The sequence below is a fragment of the Candida jiufengensis genome (assembly GCF_024610255.1).
Source record: "Candida jiufengensis strain CBS 10846 chromosome Unknown scaffold7, whole genome shotgun sequence".
NCBI classification, from domain to species: domain Eukaryota; kingdom Fungi; phylum Ascomycota; class Pichiomycetes; order Serinales; family Debaryomycetaceae; genus Lodderomyces; species Lodderomyces jiufengensis.
The window spans coordinates 453,701-471,964 of NW_026261556.1; the positions used below are offsets into that span (position 1 = coordinate 453,701).

Sequence of the window (18,264 nt, forward strand, 5' to 3'; positions counted from 1 at the left end):
AATAGAACTCCATACTTGTTGTATGAAGCATGGTTCAAGTCAGCTCAGTAATTCATCAATGAAAATTCGCATATTTAATAGAATTTAACAGTCATCTTGACTCAATTTTAATCCTTGCTTCATTAAATTTTAAATTTCTTGCTGCCTTATTAATCGTCATTCTGGTACGTTTTCTACTATTTTAACGTCTTCTTCATCATATTGATTCAAGGTCAATATAATTTTATTATTGATTGATTTCATAGTTTGCCAACTTACACGACTGGGGATTTTCTTTCACTTAAACAAAAAAAATAATAAATTTATTTCTTTACAATAAGAGAGATGAGAAATTATATATGAGAAGAGTTTCAGAATTTACAATTTAATAATTATCAATTTATAACAATTCCAACCTACACAACTTCAAATTATATAATGGCTAAAAGTTCATCTAGTCAGAAACCATCCAAGGTAATTTCAAAAAAAAGATCAAGAGACGAAAGTGATATAGAAGAAGAAGATACAGATAAAATAATAAATGAATTAGATGATGAATTTGAAGAAGTTGCAGAATTATTAGGTAATAATATTCAAGATCCAGAAATAGAAACTAAAAAGGATAAAAAACAAAAAAAAGATGAAAAGCGATTACAAGAATTAACAAAACCTAAAATATCGGAAACTGTTGAAATTACAAACAATCAAGAAGAAGAAGATGGAGATGGAGATAATTACCTTTTTGAAAAAGCTGAATTTTCAGAACCTACAATGAAAGCAATTAATGAAATGGGGTTCAAAAAAATGACTAAAGTACAAGCTAAAACAATTCCACCATTATTAGCTGGAAGAGATGTTTTAGGAGCAGCCAAAACAGGATCAGGTAAAACATTAGCATTTTTAATCCCAGCTATTGAATTATTATATTCTTTAAAAATAAAACCAAGAAATGGTACAACAGTAATAATAATAACTCCAACAAGAGAATTAGCACTACAGATATTTGGAGTTGCTAGACAACTAATGGAATATCATTCACAAACTTGTGGTATAGTTATTGGAGGAGCTGATAGAAGACAAGAAGCAACAAAATTAGCAAAAGGTGTTAATTTATTAGTTGCAACACCGGGAAGATTATTAGATCATTTAAAAAATACACCTGGATTTATTTTCAGTAACCTAAAGGCATTAATTATAGATGAAGCTGATAGAATTTTAGAAATTGGATTTGAAGAAGAAATGAAACAAATTATAAAAATATTACCTAATGAAGATAGACAAACAATGTTATTTTCAGCTACACAAACTACAAAAGTTGAAGATTTAGCTCGTATATCATTAAGACCTGGTCCACTTTATATAAATGTTGTACCTGAAAAAGATGTATCAACAGCAGATGGATTAGAACAAGGTTATGTTGTATGTGATTCCGACAAGAGATTTCTTTTACTTTTTTCATTCCTTAAAAGAAATATCAAAAAAAAAATTATTGTATTTTTATCATCATGTAATAGTGTTAAATTTTACAGTGAATTATTAAATTATATAGATTTACCAGTATTAGATTTACATGGTAAACAAAAACAACAAAAAAGAACAAATACATTTTTTGAATTTTGTAATGCAAAACAAGGTATATTAGTATGTACTGATGTTGCAGCAAGAGGTTTAGATATTCCATCAGTTGATTGGATTATACAATTTGATCCACCAGATGATCCAAGAGATTATATTCATAGAGTTGGTAGAACTGCAAGAGGTACTTTGGGAAAAGGTAAATCATTAATGTTTTTAACTCCTTCAGAATTAGGATTTTTAAGATATTTAAAAGCAGCAAATGTACCATTAAATGAATATGAATTTCCAACCAATAAAATAGCAAATGTTCAATCACAATTAACAAAATTAATTAAAACTAATTATTTATTACATCAATCTGCAAAAGATGGTTATAGAGCTTATTTACAAGCTTATGCTTCTCATAGTTTAAAAACTGTTTATCAAATTGATAAATTAGATTTAGTTAAAGTTGGAAAATCTTTTGGATTTGATGTACCTCCTAAAGTTAATATAACAATTGGTGCAAGTGGTAAATCTATAGAGAAAAAACATAAAAAACAAAGAAGAGATCAAAAGTAGATTAATAATCATAGCATATAATATAATATACTTAATTAATGGTAATTAATAGCGCAGTTTTTACATGATCACCTCTCAATACCAATTTATGTTGACAAAGTATAGGTTTGTCAAAGTATTGGAGTATATGTTTGTTAAAGTATTGGAGTCCAAAATTCCTGTTAAATTGAGTGCCATCTTCGTGTTTTGAAGTTTGATGCTAGACTTGACAGGAGATCGTTTCAAGAAAACCAAATTTTGGTCTACTGAAAAGCGCGCGTAAAATAATATAGATAATTTATTACGCGTTCTTCTTATATTATCTATTTTTTTGTTTATTATTATTTTATAGAATTATTCTAATATTAATAAATCAAAAAGATTAACTAGAATCAACTATACTTTATATCACTTTCAATGTCACTAATACGAAAAGAAGTATGATTTAATTTACTCGATTTGTTCGTAGTTTTTGTCAATTACTAACTTATAATTCTTAGCCATCAATACATCGACAATTATCAAATATTAATATAGATCGGATTAATAACACTACGAATCATAATGAAGAAAAACAACAACAAAATCAACAACTACAGCAAAACCAACAACAACAACAACCTACAAATCAACCTACAAATCAAAAAATAATAGCAAAATTATATAGTAAACATGGTAAAAAACCAACAATTTCAATTCCTTATCAAAATGAAATAATAATAGGTAGATCATCAAAATGTGATATAAAAATAAGTGGGATAGATACATCATCAAAACATTGTAAATTACTTCTATCAATAAGTGAATTTTCTCAAAGAATTTATTTAAAATTAATAGATTTAAGTTCAAATGGAGTTTGGTTAAATGATGATAAAATAAATAAATTACAATTTGAAATTTTAAAAACTGGAGATAAATTACAATTTGGTAAAACTGGTGGTTGTTTTATATTTAAATATGTATTGGAGAACGAACAAGATGAATATATTGAAGATATTGATATAATTGAACAAACAAATAAAGATACTTCAATATTTGATGATTATATATTAGGTAAACAATTAGGTTCAGGTCATTATGCAATTGTAAAAGAAGCTAAAAATAAAAAAACAGGAGAAACAGTAGCTGTTAAAATTTTCCATCCAAATAAAACAAACGTACCTAATTCTCAATATAATAATAAATTAAAACAAGAAATGGATCTACTATTATCTATAAATCATCCAAATATAGTAAAATTCATTAAACATTATATTGAACCAAATAAATTCGGATCCTATAATACTTTTTTAATACTAGAGAAAATGAATAATGGAGAATTATTTCAAAGAATAATAACAAAAACAAAATTATCACCATCAGAAACAAAAGCCATATTCAAACAATTATTATCAGGTGTTAAATACTTACATGATAATAATATTATTCATAGAGATATAAAACCAGAAAATATCTTGTTGGATATAATACCAAGAACATCATCAACTCAAATACAAACAGGACCATGGGATTATAATGAAATTGATTTAAAAGTTAAAATAGCAGATTTTGGTTTAGCTAAATTTATAGGAGAATTAAATTTTACAAATACATTATGTGGAACTCCTGCTTATGTTGCACCTGAAATTTTAAATTTAACTAGAAATTATCTGAAAAAAGTAGATTGTTGGTCAAGTGGAGTTTTATTGTATGTTTGTTTATGTGGTTTCCCGCCTTTTAGTGATGAATTATCACCACCAAATATGAAAGAACAAATATTAACTGGGAAATATGCTTTTTATTCTCCTTATTTTGATGAAATTGATGATATTGTATTAGATTTAATTACTAATCTTTTACAAGTTGATCCCAATGATAGATTTGATATTGAACAAACGTTAAATCATGAATGGTTTAAAGAAGAATAATTTAGAGTTTAGAGTTATTTGATTTATCTCAATTAATAAATAGATGGAATTTTAACGTGTATTCTATATACAAAATTATTTAATATTTCCATCACTCTCCAAGTTTATTATTTAGCAAATTGAAATCATTCTCTCTACTTTTAAAAAAAGTAATTAATAATGAATCATTAAATTCAAATTGACCCTTCATTGAATCAGGTACAATTTTGGTTTTATCCAATTTAAAAGAATCCATCTTGGTCTTTAAATTTTTCAAATTTTTTAAAATCTTATTAGCATTTTCCCAATTTTTTAAATTCATATAACAATCAAAACAACCAATTAAACATAGAACATCTTGATTTCTAGCTTCAATACCCAACTTAAACCATTCTAATGCAATATTATAATTTTTAAATTTATTCATTTCTAAAAAACCAAGTGAATTAAAAGATTCAGCCAAAGATTTAGTTGCACTTATTTCCATATGATATTTTGCAAGTTTGGGGTTTGTGTCAATATATAATTGACCTAAATAATAATGAGCTTTTATTGAAAATTGATCCAAATCACATAATTTTAAACATTTTAAAAAATATTGTTTGGATTTTTGATAATCTTGTGTTGGTGGTGGTTGTGCAAAAAAATAATAACCTAAATTATAATAAATATGACCTGCTTCTATAGTATCTGGTTCAACTTCCAAAAACTGCGTGTAGAATTCTAAAGCTTTATTAAATACTCCTTTTTCATAAGCTAAATCACCTGCCATTTTAAAAACTAATGGATGTTTTAAATCAGTTAATTCTTTTATAAATTTATTGGCAGTTTTTAAATCTTCTTCCAATTGTGGTGATATTATTTGATTTTTTGTTAATGATTTTTGTATAGTTTCAAATGATAATAAAGTAATAGCATCTAAATTTCCCATTTCTGCACATTGTTCAATTATTTCATTTTCTAAATCTAATAAATTTTTATTTATTGATTGAGTTATATTTCTTATATTTTCTAAAACTTTTTTGAAAATCATTAAATCATGAGTTGTTATTTTGTTGGGAATTTGGATTTTAGATGGTGTTGATAAATTATTGTATATTTCAGTAAGGACTGGAATCATTTTTGAATAAGTTATTGATGAATCATTGTCAAATAAAATTCTATTGATTGTTCTTTTTGATGGTAGTATTGATAATAATGATGGTCTTGTGGTTGCTGTAGTGGTTGTTGTAGTTGTTGCTACATTTGTACTGGCATGTCGTATAATTGACCGTAGCATTCTTGCCGATGATATGATTAAAATAAATTTGGTTGTAAAAAATTCTATGATATTTTGATATTTGCAACAATATTTTTTTTCTAATCGTAAAATCAAAAAATGAACTACGCAGGTGGTGCGCTTTTTAGTGCCTAAGTCAATCAAATCATTAGAGGATCAACTTACATTTCAAATCAAATTACCACACATAAAATACTTATAAGATTGTATTATTACTATTAAATATTAAAATAAACTTCTATTTTATTTATACACACACACATACACACATTAAATTATTAAAAAATATATCACATTAAGAAAAGAAAAAACTTTTTGAAGAACTGAAATTAAAAAACACACTTTTTTTTGAATTAAAAAAACAACAACAACAACAAATGCAATTTAGTTTTATCATCTGATTCCTCATTCTTTAAAAAAGCTCTACATCATCAAGATGTACTGTTTTATATAAATATATGCACACAACTGTAACTACTCTCTAATTTCCAAAATCCATAAAATCTATTGGATGATTTGCTGGTGATGAATTATTAATTGGTGGTTGTAAATTAGTAATTATGGTAGTTGAAGAATCTCCATGATTTCCAACACTACTAAACTCAGTAAAATCAAATTCATTATTAAGATTCGACAAGTTTAAATCATTGTGACCTAGTATTCCTTGATTCGATTGATTAAGATGAGTATATGAATTCAAATCCTTTTGTTGTTGTTGTTGATCATTATGAAATAAAATTTCTTCTGGAGTTGTTGTTTTTAAATTATTAAGATTTAAATCACCAATTAATTTATTTTCATTACCACCACCATTTAAATTTAAATTATTAAAAGATTGAGTAGATTGAGGAGTATCAGAATGATAAAATTGATTTGAACTAACTGAAAATGGAGATTCATTTATATTTGTTGAATTTGTATTTGATATTGTTGTTGTTGTTGTAGAACTTTGATTATTTTGAATGAAATTTGAAGTATTTAAATTATTTAATTGATCCATTGGTAATGACGATATGAAATTTGATGATGTTGTTGATGATGGTTGAGTATATAAATTGTTGTTATTATTTGAATCATTGAAATTTGTTGAATTCATTCCATAATCAAATGAATTATGTTTTAATGGAGCTATAACATCAGATGGATTTGCAGTCATAAAATTGATTTGATTTTGATTTTGATGATTTAGATTTTGATTTTGGTTATATAAATTATTCTCATTAATGAAACGGCATAAATAACCTAATGAATATTTAGTACCAACAATGACATGTGGAATATTTGCATTTGGATTATTTTGATTGTGAAATTGATTTACTGGGTCATTATAAGCTTGACTTACTTGTTGACCTTCACTGAAATCATCACATATTGACCATTGATTTGTAGTAGAGTTGACTCCGTTGAAAAAATATACTGAAAATTTTGGTTGTCTATTGAGGTAAATTTTCAATTCATTATTGTCTTCATTTTGAGACTTATTATGAATTGAACAGTTAATGATTGAATTTATTGGATAAAAAATTCTAAACAATATTTTAGAACCATTTGATATAGCCAGGAAAAAATAATTTAATTCATGATTCTTTTTAGATAATATCACCAACAAATCAACATTTTGCATTATATTGTTTAAAGTGAAAGGAGATAAATTAATTAAATTGTTTTTCAATAAATTTTCATCATGTATCCCACTTTTAATTCTTTGCCATGATCCAACAGATAATGAAGATGAATCAATACAACAATAATTATCATTAACTTCTATGGAATTTAACTTTGATGGTGATGATAATGAATCATTTGATGAAGTGTTTGAAGAATTTGCTGAATAAAAATTTTGAATGTGATTATCATTTAAATCACCAATAACTGTTGATGATTGTCTTTCATGTTTTCTTTGTTTTGCTCTTCTATTTTGAAACCAAATTCTCACTGCTTTTTCACTCATTGATGCTTTATCACTTATAAATTTTCTACGATCAGGACTTGGATTTTGATTCTTATTAAATTCATTTATAAGAAAATTTAAAACTTCTCCTGAAGCTCTAATTCTTTTTTGAGGTGTATTATCTGACATTATGTATTTGATTGTGCTTTGTTATTGATAATTTATTTATAAATATATATATAGGACGGAATTATGATTTAATTTAGTTCAGTAAAATCTAGGCTCAATTTAATGGTTATCAATAATATTGATTTTGTAGTAGTATAAGTATAATGCTAATAATGACTAAATAAAATAAAATTTTTGAGTAAATAAATGAAAATGAATGATGAATTGAATAAAGATGTATTTGTTGTAATAGATGTATTTGAACGAAAAATTTTTGAATGAATCAATGAATGAATGAAAATGTTTTTATATATAAAAATTCAAAAAAGTGAATACAGGGTGTTACTTATAATATTATTTGTACTCAAAAAAATATGTAAAATTGAATAAAAAAAATTTTTTGTATAGTGTGAAAAATGATAATTGGAACTACCAAATAATGTTTTATCTTATTGTGTGAATGTGATAAATCTGTTTCAAATCAACTAACTAAGTATAGTTAATAAAGATAAGAACACTTGTTTTTTTATTAATTGAAGATGTCTTTTAGGATGATGATTGAAATTGTTGGATAGGAAAGAAGAAAAAAAAAAGTTGTAGATAATTGGTTGTAAAAAAATTTGTATCGAATAAAATTTAATTTTTAATTTTCAAAAATTTTATTTTTAAATTTTTTTTTTTTATTTTTTTTTTTTTTATTTTTTTTTTTTTTATTTTATTTCTTTGAAATTTGTTTTTGTGTAATATTTGAAGTTTATTTTTTTTCAAATAAAAAACTTTTTTAGTAATGGATTTTAAGTTTGTGTAATAAATAGGAAATAAACTTACAAGTTTTGTGTTATAAATAAAGTTTAAACTTTTGTTATTTGTTTTGTATTCAAAAGCATATAGGAAATATGCAAATTAGTTAATAACTGAAGTTCAACTAACTACTCTCTTTAATTAATAGACTAATATCTGCTCAAACTAATTCTTCTGATTTTTTAAAGATTATGAACAAACATCAACATCGACGATGATCCAAATCGCCCTTTAGACAATTTTATGATTGCCCTAGGATCTTCCTAAACAAATAAATAAATAATATGATTTAGGGCGGTTAAATTTTGTTGATTTTGTTAACAAACAAAAGTATTCAAAAAAGAAAACTTAAATCTGAAACCAAATAAGAATAATAAGATTTACTTGTTTATTTAAAGGAGATGTGGGAACTCTAAAATGTTGTAATGTATCAATTGTTAAATACAATATTAAGATTTGTTTAAAGTATCAAAGGTTAAGTTAGACTACTTAAAAAGTAGTGTATTATAAATCAATCTGGATTTGGTAACTTACTTTTATATTTTACACCCAAAATATTATAAAAAGGGTTCGTTGTTTCAATTTGTAGCTGACTCTTTTGTCAAAAAACATCTCATGATAGAATTATACTGAAACCAATTGACGTAATATGATTCACAGCCACCACTTCCCGACTTTTACATTAATATTTACTCCTCAATTATATCTCTGGATCAATTTCAAGATTTCAAAATTTCAAAAGGGAGCCTGAAACTTTCTTTAAAGTTATTATTTATATTGAACTTTAAAAACTTTAAATTTCAAATTATTTTAAAGTGAAATTTTTCAAGACTAAAATTTTTTCTATTCTTCTTTGTCAAAATGAAAAATAATTATCTTTAGTAAATGCAAAGTTTTTTCAAAGAAGAAAGTTCGTACCTAAAGTTTTAAAAGTCAAAAGTTTATAGTTTAAATTTGATAAAAGTTAAACTGTTGTTTTATTTAACCGTATCATATTAGATCGGTTGTAAAATCGTTTCTTTTCTCAAGTTCGTATTATTTTGACAATATTGGGGGAGAACAGAATTTTAAAGATATACTTAATTGTAGTCACTTTACTGTATTGTACAGTACATATCCAAGTTGATGTTTCAAGCTCAAAAGCAGTTTTGTGAATTAACTTAGTCACTTTTTTCAAGTTTTGTTCAATTTAGATTTTGTAATTCGAAACTAAAAAATTTCAATTAACCTTTTTGTATTATATCACCCCCTAAATTTTATGTTTTTTTTTAGTAAAAATTGAGTAAAAATATTAAAAAAATATTAGGTCTCAGTTGATACTTGAAGTTATAGCATAAAAATTAATGATATCATTTCTAAACTTTGACAAGATCGAGAACTTTTAAGGTTCACTTATTCAAACCTTGCATGGTTGAAGTTTTTACAACTTCGCATCATAAATTTTTTTTCATACTAGACTTTTCCACATCTCCTGTTGAACTATCTTTTGTGCAATTTTACAAGTTTGTGTACTTGATTTTAGTAAGTGAAACCAAAAGTAAAACATCATAAATGTCATACAATTGCGTTTTTCACTTTGTAATTTGATAGCAATTTAAAGGTACAAAAATGAAAGCTTTAGTTTTGACTTGTTAGTTTTGTAATTTATTTTTTTTATATTTTTTCTCGTATTTAACCGGGCTTGTTTTCATGAATAGTGTTCATAGTCAAAACGATGGTTCTGAATATAAATTAAAGTTTTACTGGTGAAGTTTAAATTATTTTCAATGGAGAACCAAACAGCAATCTCTAATTTTCTCTCGATTTTTCATTTTTTCTCATGGTCATCCTTGTTTAAACAAACGTTTAATAACAATTATACCTTCGACTTCATGTTTCAGCGAAATCAAGAAATAGAGTCATATAATAGTTAGTTTCACCTAATTGTAATTCAAAAGTAATGAATCGTTGAATTGCTGTGTCAAGTCAATGCAATTACTATGTGCCTAATGTATCAAGTGGTATACAGAGGTTGGGTTCATTAACGACGACTTACCACTAATCTGCCTACATTTGCTGTTCACCTCGGCATTGTAGATAAATTTTTTGGGGAAAGAAACACCCTCTACCACTGCAAGTATTTTGTACATGCATTATTATGAATTATGTATAAAAGTCATAAGATATGTAGGTCAACATGAAAAGTTAAGCATGGAAATGTTTGAAGTATTAAAATTCCCATTTTTGTACTACTTTAGTTTATGATTTGTTTGTTTTGAATTATTCGGAATTTATATTTCCACCAAAACGAATAAATAAATTATTATAAAAGTATTATAACCTTAGCATTTTTATCATATGCAAGCAAGATAGTTAATGGTAAATCTTATCTAAGTTTCATTTTTACAACCTTCGCTTTGGTTGCGATATAGAAAATTTTTTCTGTGTTTACGATAGTCAAATAAAATCAGGTTATATATCCATAACACTCATCAGGTGAATTAGTCTAGGCTCTTTACCACCTCGACGATTGGCGATAAAGTTTAACAATATAGAACAAAAAAGAATCATTCAGTTTTAAGGAGGAGGAATTTTTTATAATAGCCTATGTTGCATTAGAAAAAATTCTTTTTTTACAACTTATAGTTTTGTGTTTGCTAGTTTTTGATAAATTTGAAAGGCTACTTTTTGCTTTAAAAGAGGGACAGTTGGGGGCAACTTTGAAACGGAAAATTAACCTAGCATTGTTTGTTTCAAAAATGGAAATATAAAAACTGTTCAAAATATTGTATCAATTTTTTTTGATTATTGAAGTCTCATTTTTCCGCCAAACTTTCAGATTATCTCTGCAGAATTTTGCAAAAAAGTTCTTTTTCAGAAAATTAAAAAGAAAGTACTTTTATTTCTGTTCAATTTACGCAATTTTAATCACGTAAAGTTTTGGTCAGTAAATATATATCTCGATCTTGCATCAAAGGTGATCTTAAAAATCTGGCTTAAACAAATCTTGTGGTATAAAAATAGAAACTTTCTGTAGACCTACTTAAATTCAATAGGCGATTAAAAAAAAAAGCAAAAAAACAGTTAAGAAGTGATACATATTTAGCTAAGGTTCAAGGCTAGCTAATTGTAAGAATGTTACAAAAAAGCAATAATCAAAAAAAAAAAAATTATAACAATTGGGATTTACCAGAACAATAGGAAAAAAAAACTCAAATTTTATAATAGGATTTATACAATACGAGATTTCAGTTTGTAGTTAAAAAATCCCTTAACAAGATCTAGATAGTTCAAATCGCCTTTTGTTTCTCGATTTCGTTAATCCACACAATTATAAAATTTGCCCTATTTGAGTAAAATCTGTAAACCTAGCATAAGTATATGTGGATGCATAATAGGTTAAACTCTAATACATAAAAATCGAATGATTATTTTTTTTTTGGTTGTTTTTAACACGAAGAGTTCTCCTGGTTCTAGTTCCCGTGTAATTTTGATTCAGGGCAAGCTCAAGTATTTCGCTTTATTTAAAGCAAATTGTCTCAGAAATCTTTTTTGAGGGATGGAATTGTTGAACTTTTTAGGGGGTGATATTTATTCGTTAACTTTTTTAAACTAAACTTAGACGAATACATTGAAAAAATTTTTGATAGGTTAAACTATGTTGAAAAAGCGCAAATCAAAAAGACTTATTTGTTAAATAGATATTATGGAGTTTCAATAGTTTGTGCTATATTTTAGTCCTTGATTTAAGATTTACCTCTTTATCTGATTTCTAGTACTTACAAAATATCTAAAACTACTTTGATCGACAAGTACGTAATTATAAATAAGACCTAATCAATATTGTTCTTGAGTTTCCTTCTCCTTGAAAAAATTCGTTTTAGACTACAGTTCACTACTTTACTACTGAATAAAGTTATGTTTAAAGTTTTGGTTTAAATTTTTCAAGTTTGTGTAATGTAATAATTCCGTTCATAACAACATTACATTTACAATTTTTAGAGAGTACAAAAACGAGATCTTTTAATTATGCAACTAAACCATCAAACAAATATTTCACTATTATGAAGATAAAAACAAATAAAAAAGAAATCATAACCCAGTTAAACAGTTCAATTACGAGAAACAACCCACTTTCAAAACTATTTTAAGCAAACAACGATCGCGTCAAATTGAACAAAATTTAACTAAAACCTTAAATTAAATAGACAAACAATAGTGATCAACTCCATAGAAAGAAGAACATATTTACTGTATGATTTTCCAAAACTTGGTCCTATTACAATTCTCTTTAGCTTATCTTGTAAGATCTTTTAGTTTGATAGTTGAGTTTTATCAATGACATCATAGTTTTTACTAGAAAGATCTATCAAAGATAATGAAAACGTTTCCTATTTTACCTATTTTGTTATAAATAGTCCACATTATAGGTATTCAAACTGTTTAAAAGGATTTGTTTACTAGCTTCTACGTCATCAACAATTCTACTATTGTAACATCTTTGCAACAATCTAAACCTCTAACGAATCAAATTTAAAGACATGACCTTCTATTTGTTGTTTCGATATCGCTGATTTCATTCTGATCAATGTCTCAAATCATATAAATCAAGCCGTCTGGTAGACAAATTATTGAAGATATATAAAACCTCAATCACCTTTTTCTATTTAAAAGTATTTGAGGGGTCAGTCTAAAATTTCGGGGACCTAATGAATATATCCTCATAATAGTTTAAACAATTGGAAAGATAACAGACTAAAAAAGATGAAAAAAAATAGGAACTGCAGAATTAAATGTAAGGAACGTTTGATTTTGCAGGAACAACTAGACAGCTTTCCAGAATTGTAAGAATCCTTATCGTTGCAGGACCTCTGTTGATTACATCTCAGTCCAAACGTCTCTCTCTCGTGTATATCTTTTCAATATCAACTGTTTTATACTTTGTAAATGAATTGAAACATTATACTTCAATTAAAGAAAGTTAGAAAAATAATTTTAACACCCTCTAATATGCATGTAAAATTACTAAAAAAGTTTAATTTGTCTTACATAAAAAAAAAAATGTGAATGTAAAGATCGGAGATATTGTTTTTTCATACAAGAAGTATATTATTTATGACTAGGTACATTATACAATATATGCGCATAATTAATAAATATTTCCTATTTGTTTTTGTATTGAATTATCAACCACTCCAAAATTTTGTTGAGTAAGGATTAAAAAAGATTTTTAATTTAGATTATATATAAAGTTTTAATCGTAACTTCATTTTCATCAAAGTTTTATAGACTAAATAAAATTTACTAAAAAGTATAATTATTGAACTCAAAATTGAAAACTAAAATTGATTTTAGTAAAAATTCGACTAAAGTTTACGATTGTTCAATACATGAGCTTTATTTAATTAATAGTCCAAAATAGTAGGACCAATGTTTCAAATTAATTATTCGAACGTATAATTATACAATTTGTAAATTTTATAAGGAATATGAAACTCATTGGTAACTCGAGATTTGACTTCGCATGTGATAATTTTCATAATACAAGCATTGCTATTGTAATTTGATCTCTTACTTTTTGATACAAACTCAAGGGTTCAGTTGTAAAAAAGTCGACTTTTCAGTCCCGCAATTTTTCAAAAATCAGAAAGGATTGAGCTCAAAACTGACCAACATATCATTAGTAGATTTTAATCTATAAAACATGCTTAGATTTTTACATGTGAAAAACATTTTTGACATCCGTACCTACACTTTAAGTATCTACTTAAACATCCGTACCCACATGTTATACCTTGATTTCTAATTCATTATACGGGGACTAGTTTGTAGTGTCAAAAGATAAGAATAGAGCTAATTTAATCTTGTCATAAAATGAGAAGTCTCCATGAGGTCAATAGTGAGAGATCTTGTTGATTTTAATTGAGGTCTTGGAATTTTTTATTTTTGGTATTTGTACTAATTTGCAACAAAGTTTTAAAAACTTTCATTGACGAATTGTTAAAACTTATGAATTCGAATGTACAAGTAATATTTCAATAGCCAAGGGAAGTATAAAGTAGCTTAGATGCAAGTAATCAAAAGCTTTATATCAATAAAACGGCTCACTACTAATGATATATAACATGAGATCTGAACAGCTATATTATTGTCACTAGCATCTAGCTTCTCAGTTTAAAAATGCCCTAAGCCAAGAGTTGGCAACCTTTTATATCATAGAGTAATATATGTTTAAAATCAGTAATGTACCGTATCGTATCAACTAAATTATCAGAGTCTGTATTTGCATTTGAAACAAATTTTATTGAATCATTAGAAGCAATAAATGTTTTTGATATAGCGAGAAATCAGGTCCGTATATTTTAAAAATAAAACACAAAAATTTACGAACCATCAAAAATCATCGCTTTAATCACTGATGAATCACTACATATAATAAAAACCACTACACAACCAAATAATAATGCAAATACTAAAAGAAAGAGATGCATTTCTACTGAACTTTGAAGTATCAGAACACCTAAAACAAATCAAACATAAATATAATTGGACATTTTCAGAACAAGATGAAATCGAACTACAACAACAACAACAACACAAGAAAAAAAACAGATTTGTTGAATGTGGATTAAATTTGGAAACTATTACAAAAGAAGTTTTGTTGTTTATTACAAACACAAATGAAAACCTTCTTAACCCAATCACAAAAGAAAATTTTAAACAACTCATGGAATTTTTAAATACTTTTGAATTAATGAAGATTGAAAAATTACAAATCATGAATCAATTACCTCGTTCGTTAGTGGTGTTATATTTATTAGTTGAGGATTGTGAAGAAAGGTTTGATGAAGAGAAATGTTTAGAAATTATTGCTAAAATTGACGAATTATTTCCCGTTGAACAAGACGAAGAACAAGAAGAAGCAGAAGAAGAAGATGAAGATGAAGAAATGGCTGAATAAAATCAAAGTCTAGAAATTGTGCATTATTTATATAAATTCATTCATTATCCCATTACCCATACCTAAATCTCCAGAATCATCAACATTACCCTTATTATTTTGGGAATTTGATAATCTTCTAATATTATCAGGAGATGCTAATGAAGCCGGTATAGGAATTTGTCCAATTAACGGTAAAGTCGGTGGATTAATACTATAATTATATAATTGATCTCTAAAATCCCCAAACATCCCCGTTACTTCACCTAATAAACCAGTAACTCCTAAAGAAAATAAACTTTCTGCATTATCTTTTGAATTTATCCATGCTGTATTTATACTATTTTCTTCTTCTGTGGTTGTTGTTTCATCAATTTCATGATTCTTTCGAATCATTACATCTCTAGAAATCAATTTTGTTAAATCTATTTCTTCATCTAATGAATCATTACTTGATATTGAATTCATTTGTGGCTGTTCTGTTGTAGTGGACTTATCCTTCATCAAAAGTTCGTGTGAAAAATGATTTTCTACTAAATGTTGGATTACTGGCCATCCATAAGCATTTGCAAATCTTCTTCTTACAATGATGTTATTATGAGCATCTGGTTTTAATTTTACAATAACTTTTCTCCAACCCATATTCTTATGGTATTCACGAGCTATTTCTTCTTCAATATATTCCAAATTATCATAATCTATACTATCCATTAATTTTTTCCTTATTGAAGTATCGGAACCATTTTCAAATGATGCACCAGCAACAGATTTACGTCTGGGTAAATCCTTTTCATAATAGACTTTATCATGAATTATCGTACTTTCTCTTGATGTTGGATCTATAATATATTTCATTGATGGTAAAGGTGGTAAAATTAATGAAGCAGCACTACTCATAAATGTCAGATGTGGTATACCACCAATTTCTCTTTTCTCGTCACCACCTTCATTGTCTTCATCATTTGCTGCAGTACCATCAATTGTTGTTTGGAAATTCTTATATTGTTCACCATCACCTTTTTGTTTTTGAGGCATGAAATATGATAAAAAAGTTTGTATTGGTGAAAATGCGTTTTCCTTTTCAACTGATTTAGGTACTTTTCCAGTATGTTCACTATCTTCCAAGTGGTTATCTGGTTTAAGTAATGGTGCTAATCCTTTATAATCAAGGTACAATAATGAAGATGTCCTCAATGGCACTATACCATCATTTAAAGCATTTGCATAAACTGTTCTTCTTTTGAATTTCTTTAGTATTTTATGAGTAGATCCCGTTGGTAGTAATAATAATAATGGTTTCGAGTTATTTTCAAGGTATTTCAAACCTAATTCTTGACCCGTTTTCCCCACAAATCCAGCAGTTAAAACTAATTTGACATATAATGGATTTTCATTAACCACTCCCAACAATGGAGATGATATTGTTATAAAATTTATGGGTCTGATTTTATCAAAAAACCATGGAAAATTAACTTTCAAGTAAGCTATTGCAAAAGTTTGTACACAACCTCCCAAAGAATGACCAATAAATGAGATTTTATTAACTTGTCCATTATTTAACATTTCATTTTCAGTTACTAACTGAATAATATATTCTGCAACTCTACTTCCCAAATATTTAATACCACGTTCTGTTTTACCTATATTTCCAAAAAATGCTTTTACAACAACTTCTTCATCTTCATTTGCATTAAAGTTTCTAGCAGATTTGTCAATTTGCTCCTTTAAGAATATCATATCAGCACTTGCATTTGAATGTAATCCATGTGTTAGTATTACTAGATGCTTGGGTTTACCTCGTTGTAGCACTGGTAAGTTCCATAAATCTTTTGTATCCCATTCACTAACACTTAGCAAAGGGTGGAAACTTCCAATTTTATCTGAATTTAAAACTCTATTATTTGGTTGTGCAGCATCATGTAATATTTGTTTTGAAGTCCCCACAGTAATTTCAAAATCTATCATAATTTTGGTATTAAAAATTATTTGTGAAACAACATCCACTATCCAAGAATAATCTTTTTTTAAAGTATGACATGATAATTGTACATAAAACGATTGACCCGGTAGTAATTGTGGTTCAAAAACTGGTTGATCTGCCGTTACGAAATACTTAACATTTGGATCATAATCTGACAGTCGACAGTCAACGTATAAAATATATGGACCAGCTATAATTATATGTTAGTAAATCAATATGTCAATTGAATAATTCTTGGCAATAATTTAAAAACAAAAGTCTTTGTCACCAATAAAGATTCAACATACCCAAATAAATAGCTCTTTTAGAAACAGGTTCTAAATTTTTAACTTTAACCCATAAAGTAGGTGGTAAAACAATTTCATCTCCATCTGCATGAGGTTTAAAATGTATTTTAAATCTTTCTAATTCTCCAACTTTTACTGATTTAATTTGTCTATATAGTATTTTATGTTCCATATTATCTAATTGATCTTGAGTCATTGGTAATGGTATTTTATTAATCTCGTTGAAATCAATTGAATCATCAAGTTTCATGAATATATATGTACAAGTAAAATGTTTAACTGCAATGAATTCAATCTAAAAAATAGTCTAGTCTTTGCTGAATATTATTTCTGTGATTAAATTTTGATAATTCCGGTATCTCTTTATATCATTTATATCGTAATATTATGAATTTAATGTATTAAGTTGATTGAATTTTTTTTTTGGTTGCTTATTTGAATAGTTGTTATGAAATTTTGTAAATGTAAATGATATTATATTTAATTTTGTGTTAATTTTTATTCAGTTGTAATTAGAATTTTCATATGATAAATTTGAGCAAGAAAAAAGATGGAGAAATGTTTTAATTTTGAGTAATAGTTAACAACCAAAGTTTAATGAGTTTTCTAACTTAAACCAACTCCTTTTAAATCAAGAAACAACCAAAAATAGTTCTCTTTTGAAGTTTGGTCATATATACAGAGAACTAAGTATAAATTCTAATGTTAAGACTAAAGATAAAAATAAACCGTTTAAAAGGCTACCAATTACTCTCGTAAATTTATAGATTCTTTTACATAATTTTGGTATTGATATACATACAATTTTTTTTACAACCAAACAAATCACCTCAACAATTTGATGAATGAATCAACCACAACCACAAAAGAAAATGAATCAATAAATGATTTACACGCAGTAGAACTTACAGCTCACTCAATACTAAGTGGCTCACTAGATAATTTAAATGAAAAT

The 18,264-nt window shown here is 26.4% G+C and overlaps 6 protein-coding genes across 6 annotated transcripts; 3 read left to right on the forward strand and 3 right to left on the reverse strand. All coding sequences in view use genetic code 12, as the record gives it.

Moving 5' to 3' along the window:
- Positions 1–417: 417 nt before the first annotated feature.
- Positions 418–2,118, forward strand: HAS1 (ATP-dependent RNA helicase; the record flags this gene model as incomplete). Its single annotated transcript, XM_051766772.1, has 1 exon — positions 418–2,118. The coding sequence occupies one exon, from the start codon at positions 418–420 to the stop codon at positions 2,116–2,118; it is 1,701 nt and encodes a 566-aa protein (XP_051622032.1).
- A 396-nt stretch (positions 2,119–2,514) lies between these two features.
- Positions 2,515–4,004, forward strand: DUN1 (serine/threonine protein kinase; the record flags this gene model as incomplete). The annotated part of the gene is made up of 2 exons (XM_051766773.1): positions 2,515–2,535; positions 2,598–4,004. The coding sequence occupies 2 exons, from the start codon at positions 2,515–2,517 to the stop codon at positions 4,002–4,004; spliced, it is 1,428 nt and encodes a 475-aa protein (XP_051622033.1).
- A 91-nt stretch (positions 4,005–4,095) lies between these two features.
- Positions 4,096–5,262, reverse strand: KGF54_000820 (uncharacterized protein; the record flags this gene model as incomplete). The annotated part of the gene is made up of 1 exon (XM_051766775.1): positions 4,096–5,262. The coding sequence occupies one exon, from the start codon at positions 5,260–5,262 to the stop codon at positions 4,096–4,098; it is 1,167 nt and encodes a 388-aa protein (XP_051622034.1).
- Positions 5,263–5,743: 481 nt separating this feature from the next.
- Positions 5,744–7,342, reverse strand: GRF10 (Grf10p; the record flags this gene model as incomplete). The annotated part of the gene is made up of 1 exon (XM_051766776.1): positions 5,744–7,342. One exon carries the CDS (start codon positions 7,340–7,342, stop codon positions 5,744–5,746), a length of 1,599 nt encoding a protein of 532 aa, XP_051622035.1.
- Positions 7,343–14,564: 7,222 nt separating this feature from the next.
- On the forward strand, positions 14,565–15,062 carry KGF54_000822 (DNA-directed RNA polymerase III subunit; the record flags this gene model as incomplete). Its single annotated transcript, XM_051766777.1, has 1 exon — positions 14,565–15,062. One exon carries the CDS (start codon positions 14,565–14,567, stop codon positions 15,060–15,062), a length of 498 nt encoding a protein of 165 aa, XP_051622036.1.
- Positions 15,063–15,089: 27 nt separating this feature from the next.
- Positions 15,090–17,559, reverse strand: KGF54_000823 (putative lipase; the record flags this gene model as incomplete). The annotated part of the gene is made up of 2 exons (XM_051766778.1): positions 15,090–17,212; positions 17,310–17,559. 2 exons carry the CDS (start codon positions 17,557–17,559, stop codon positions 15,090–15,092), a joined length of 2,373 nt encoding a protein of 790 aa, XP_051622037.1.
- Between the last annotated feature and the right edge of the window lie 705 nt (positions 17,560–18,264).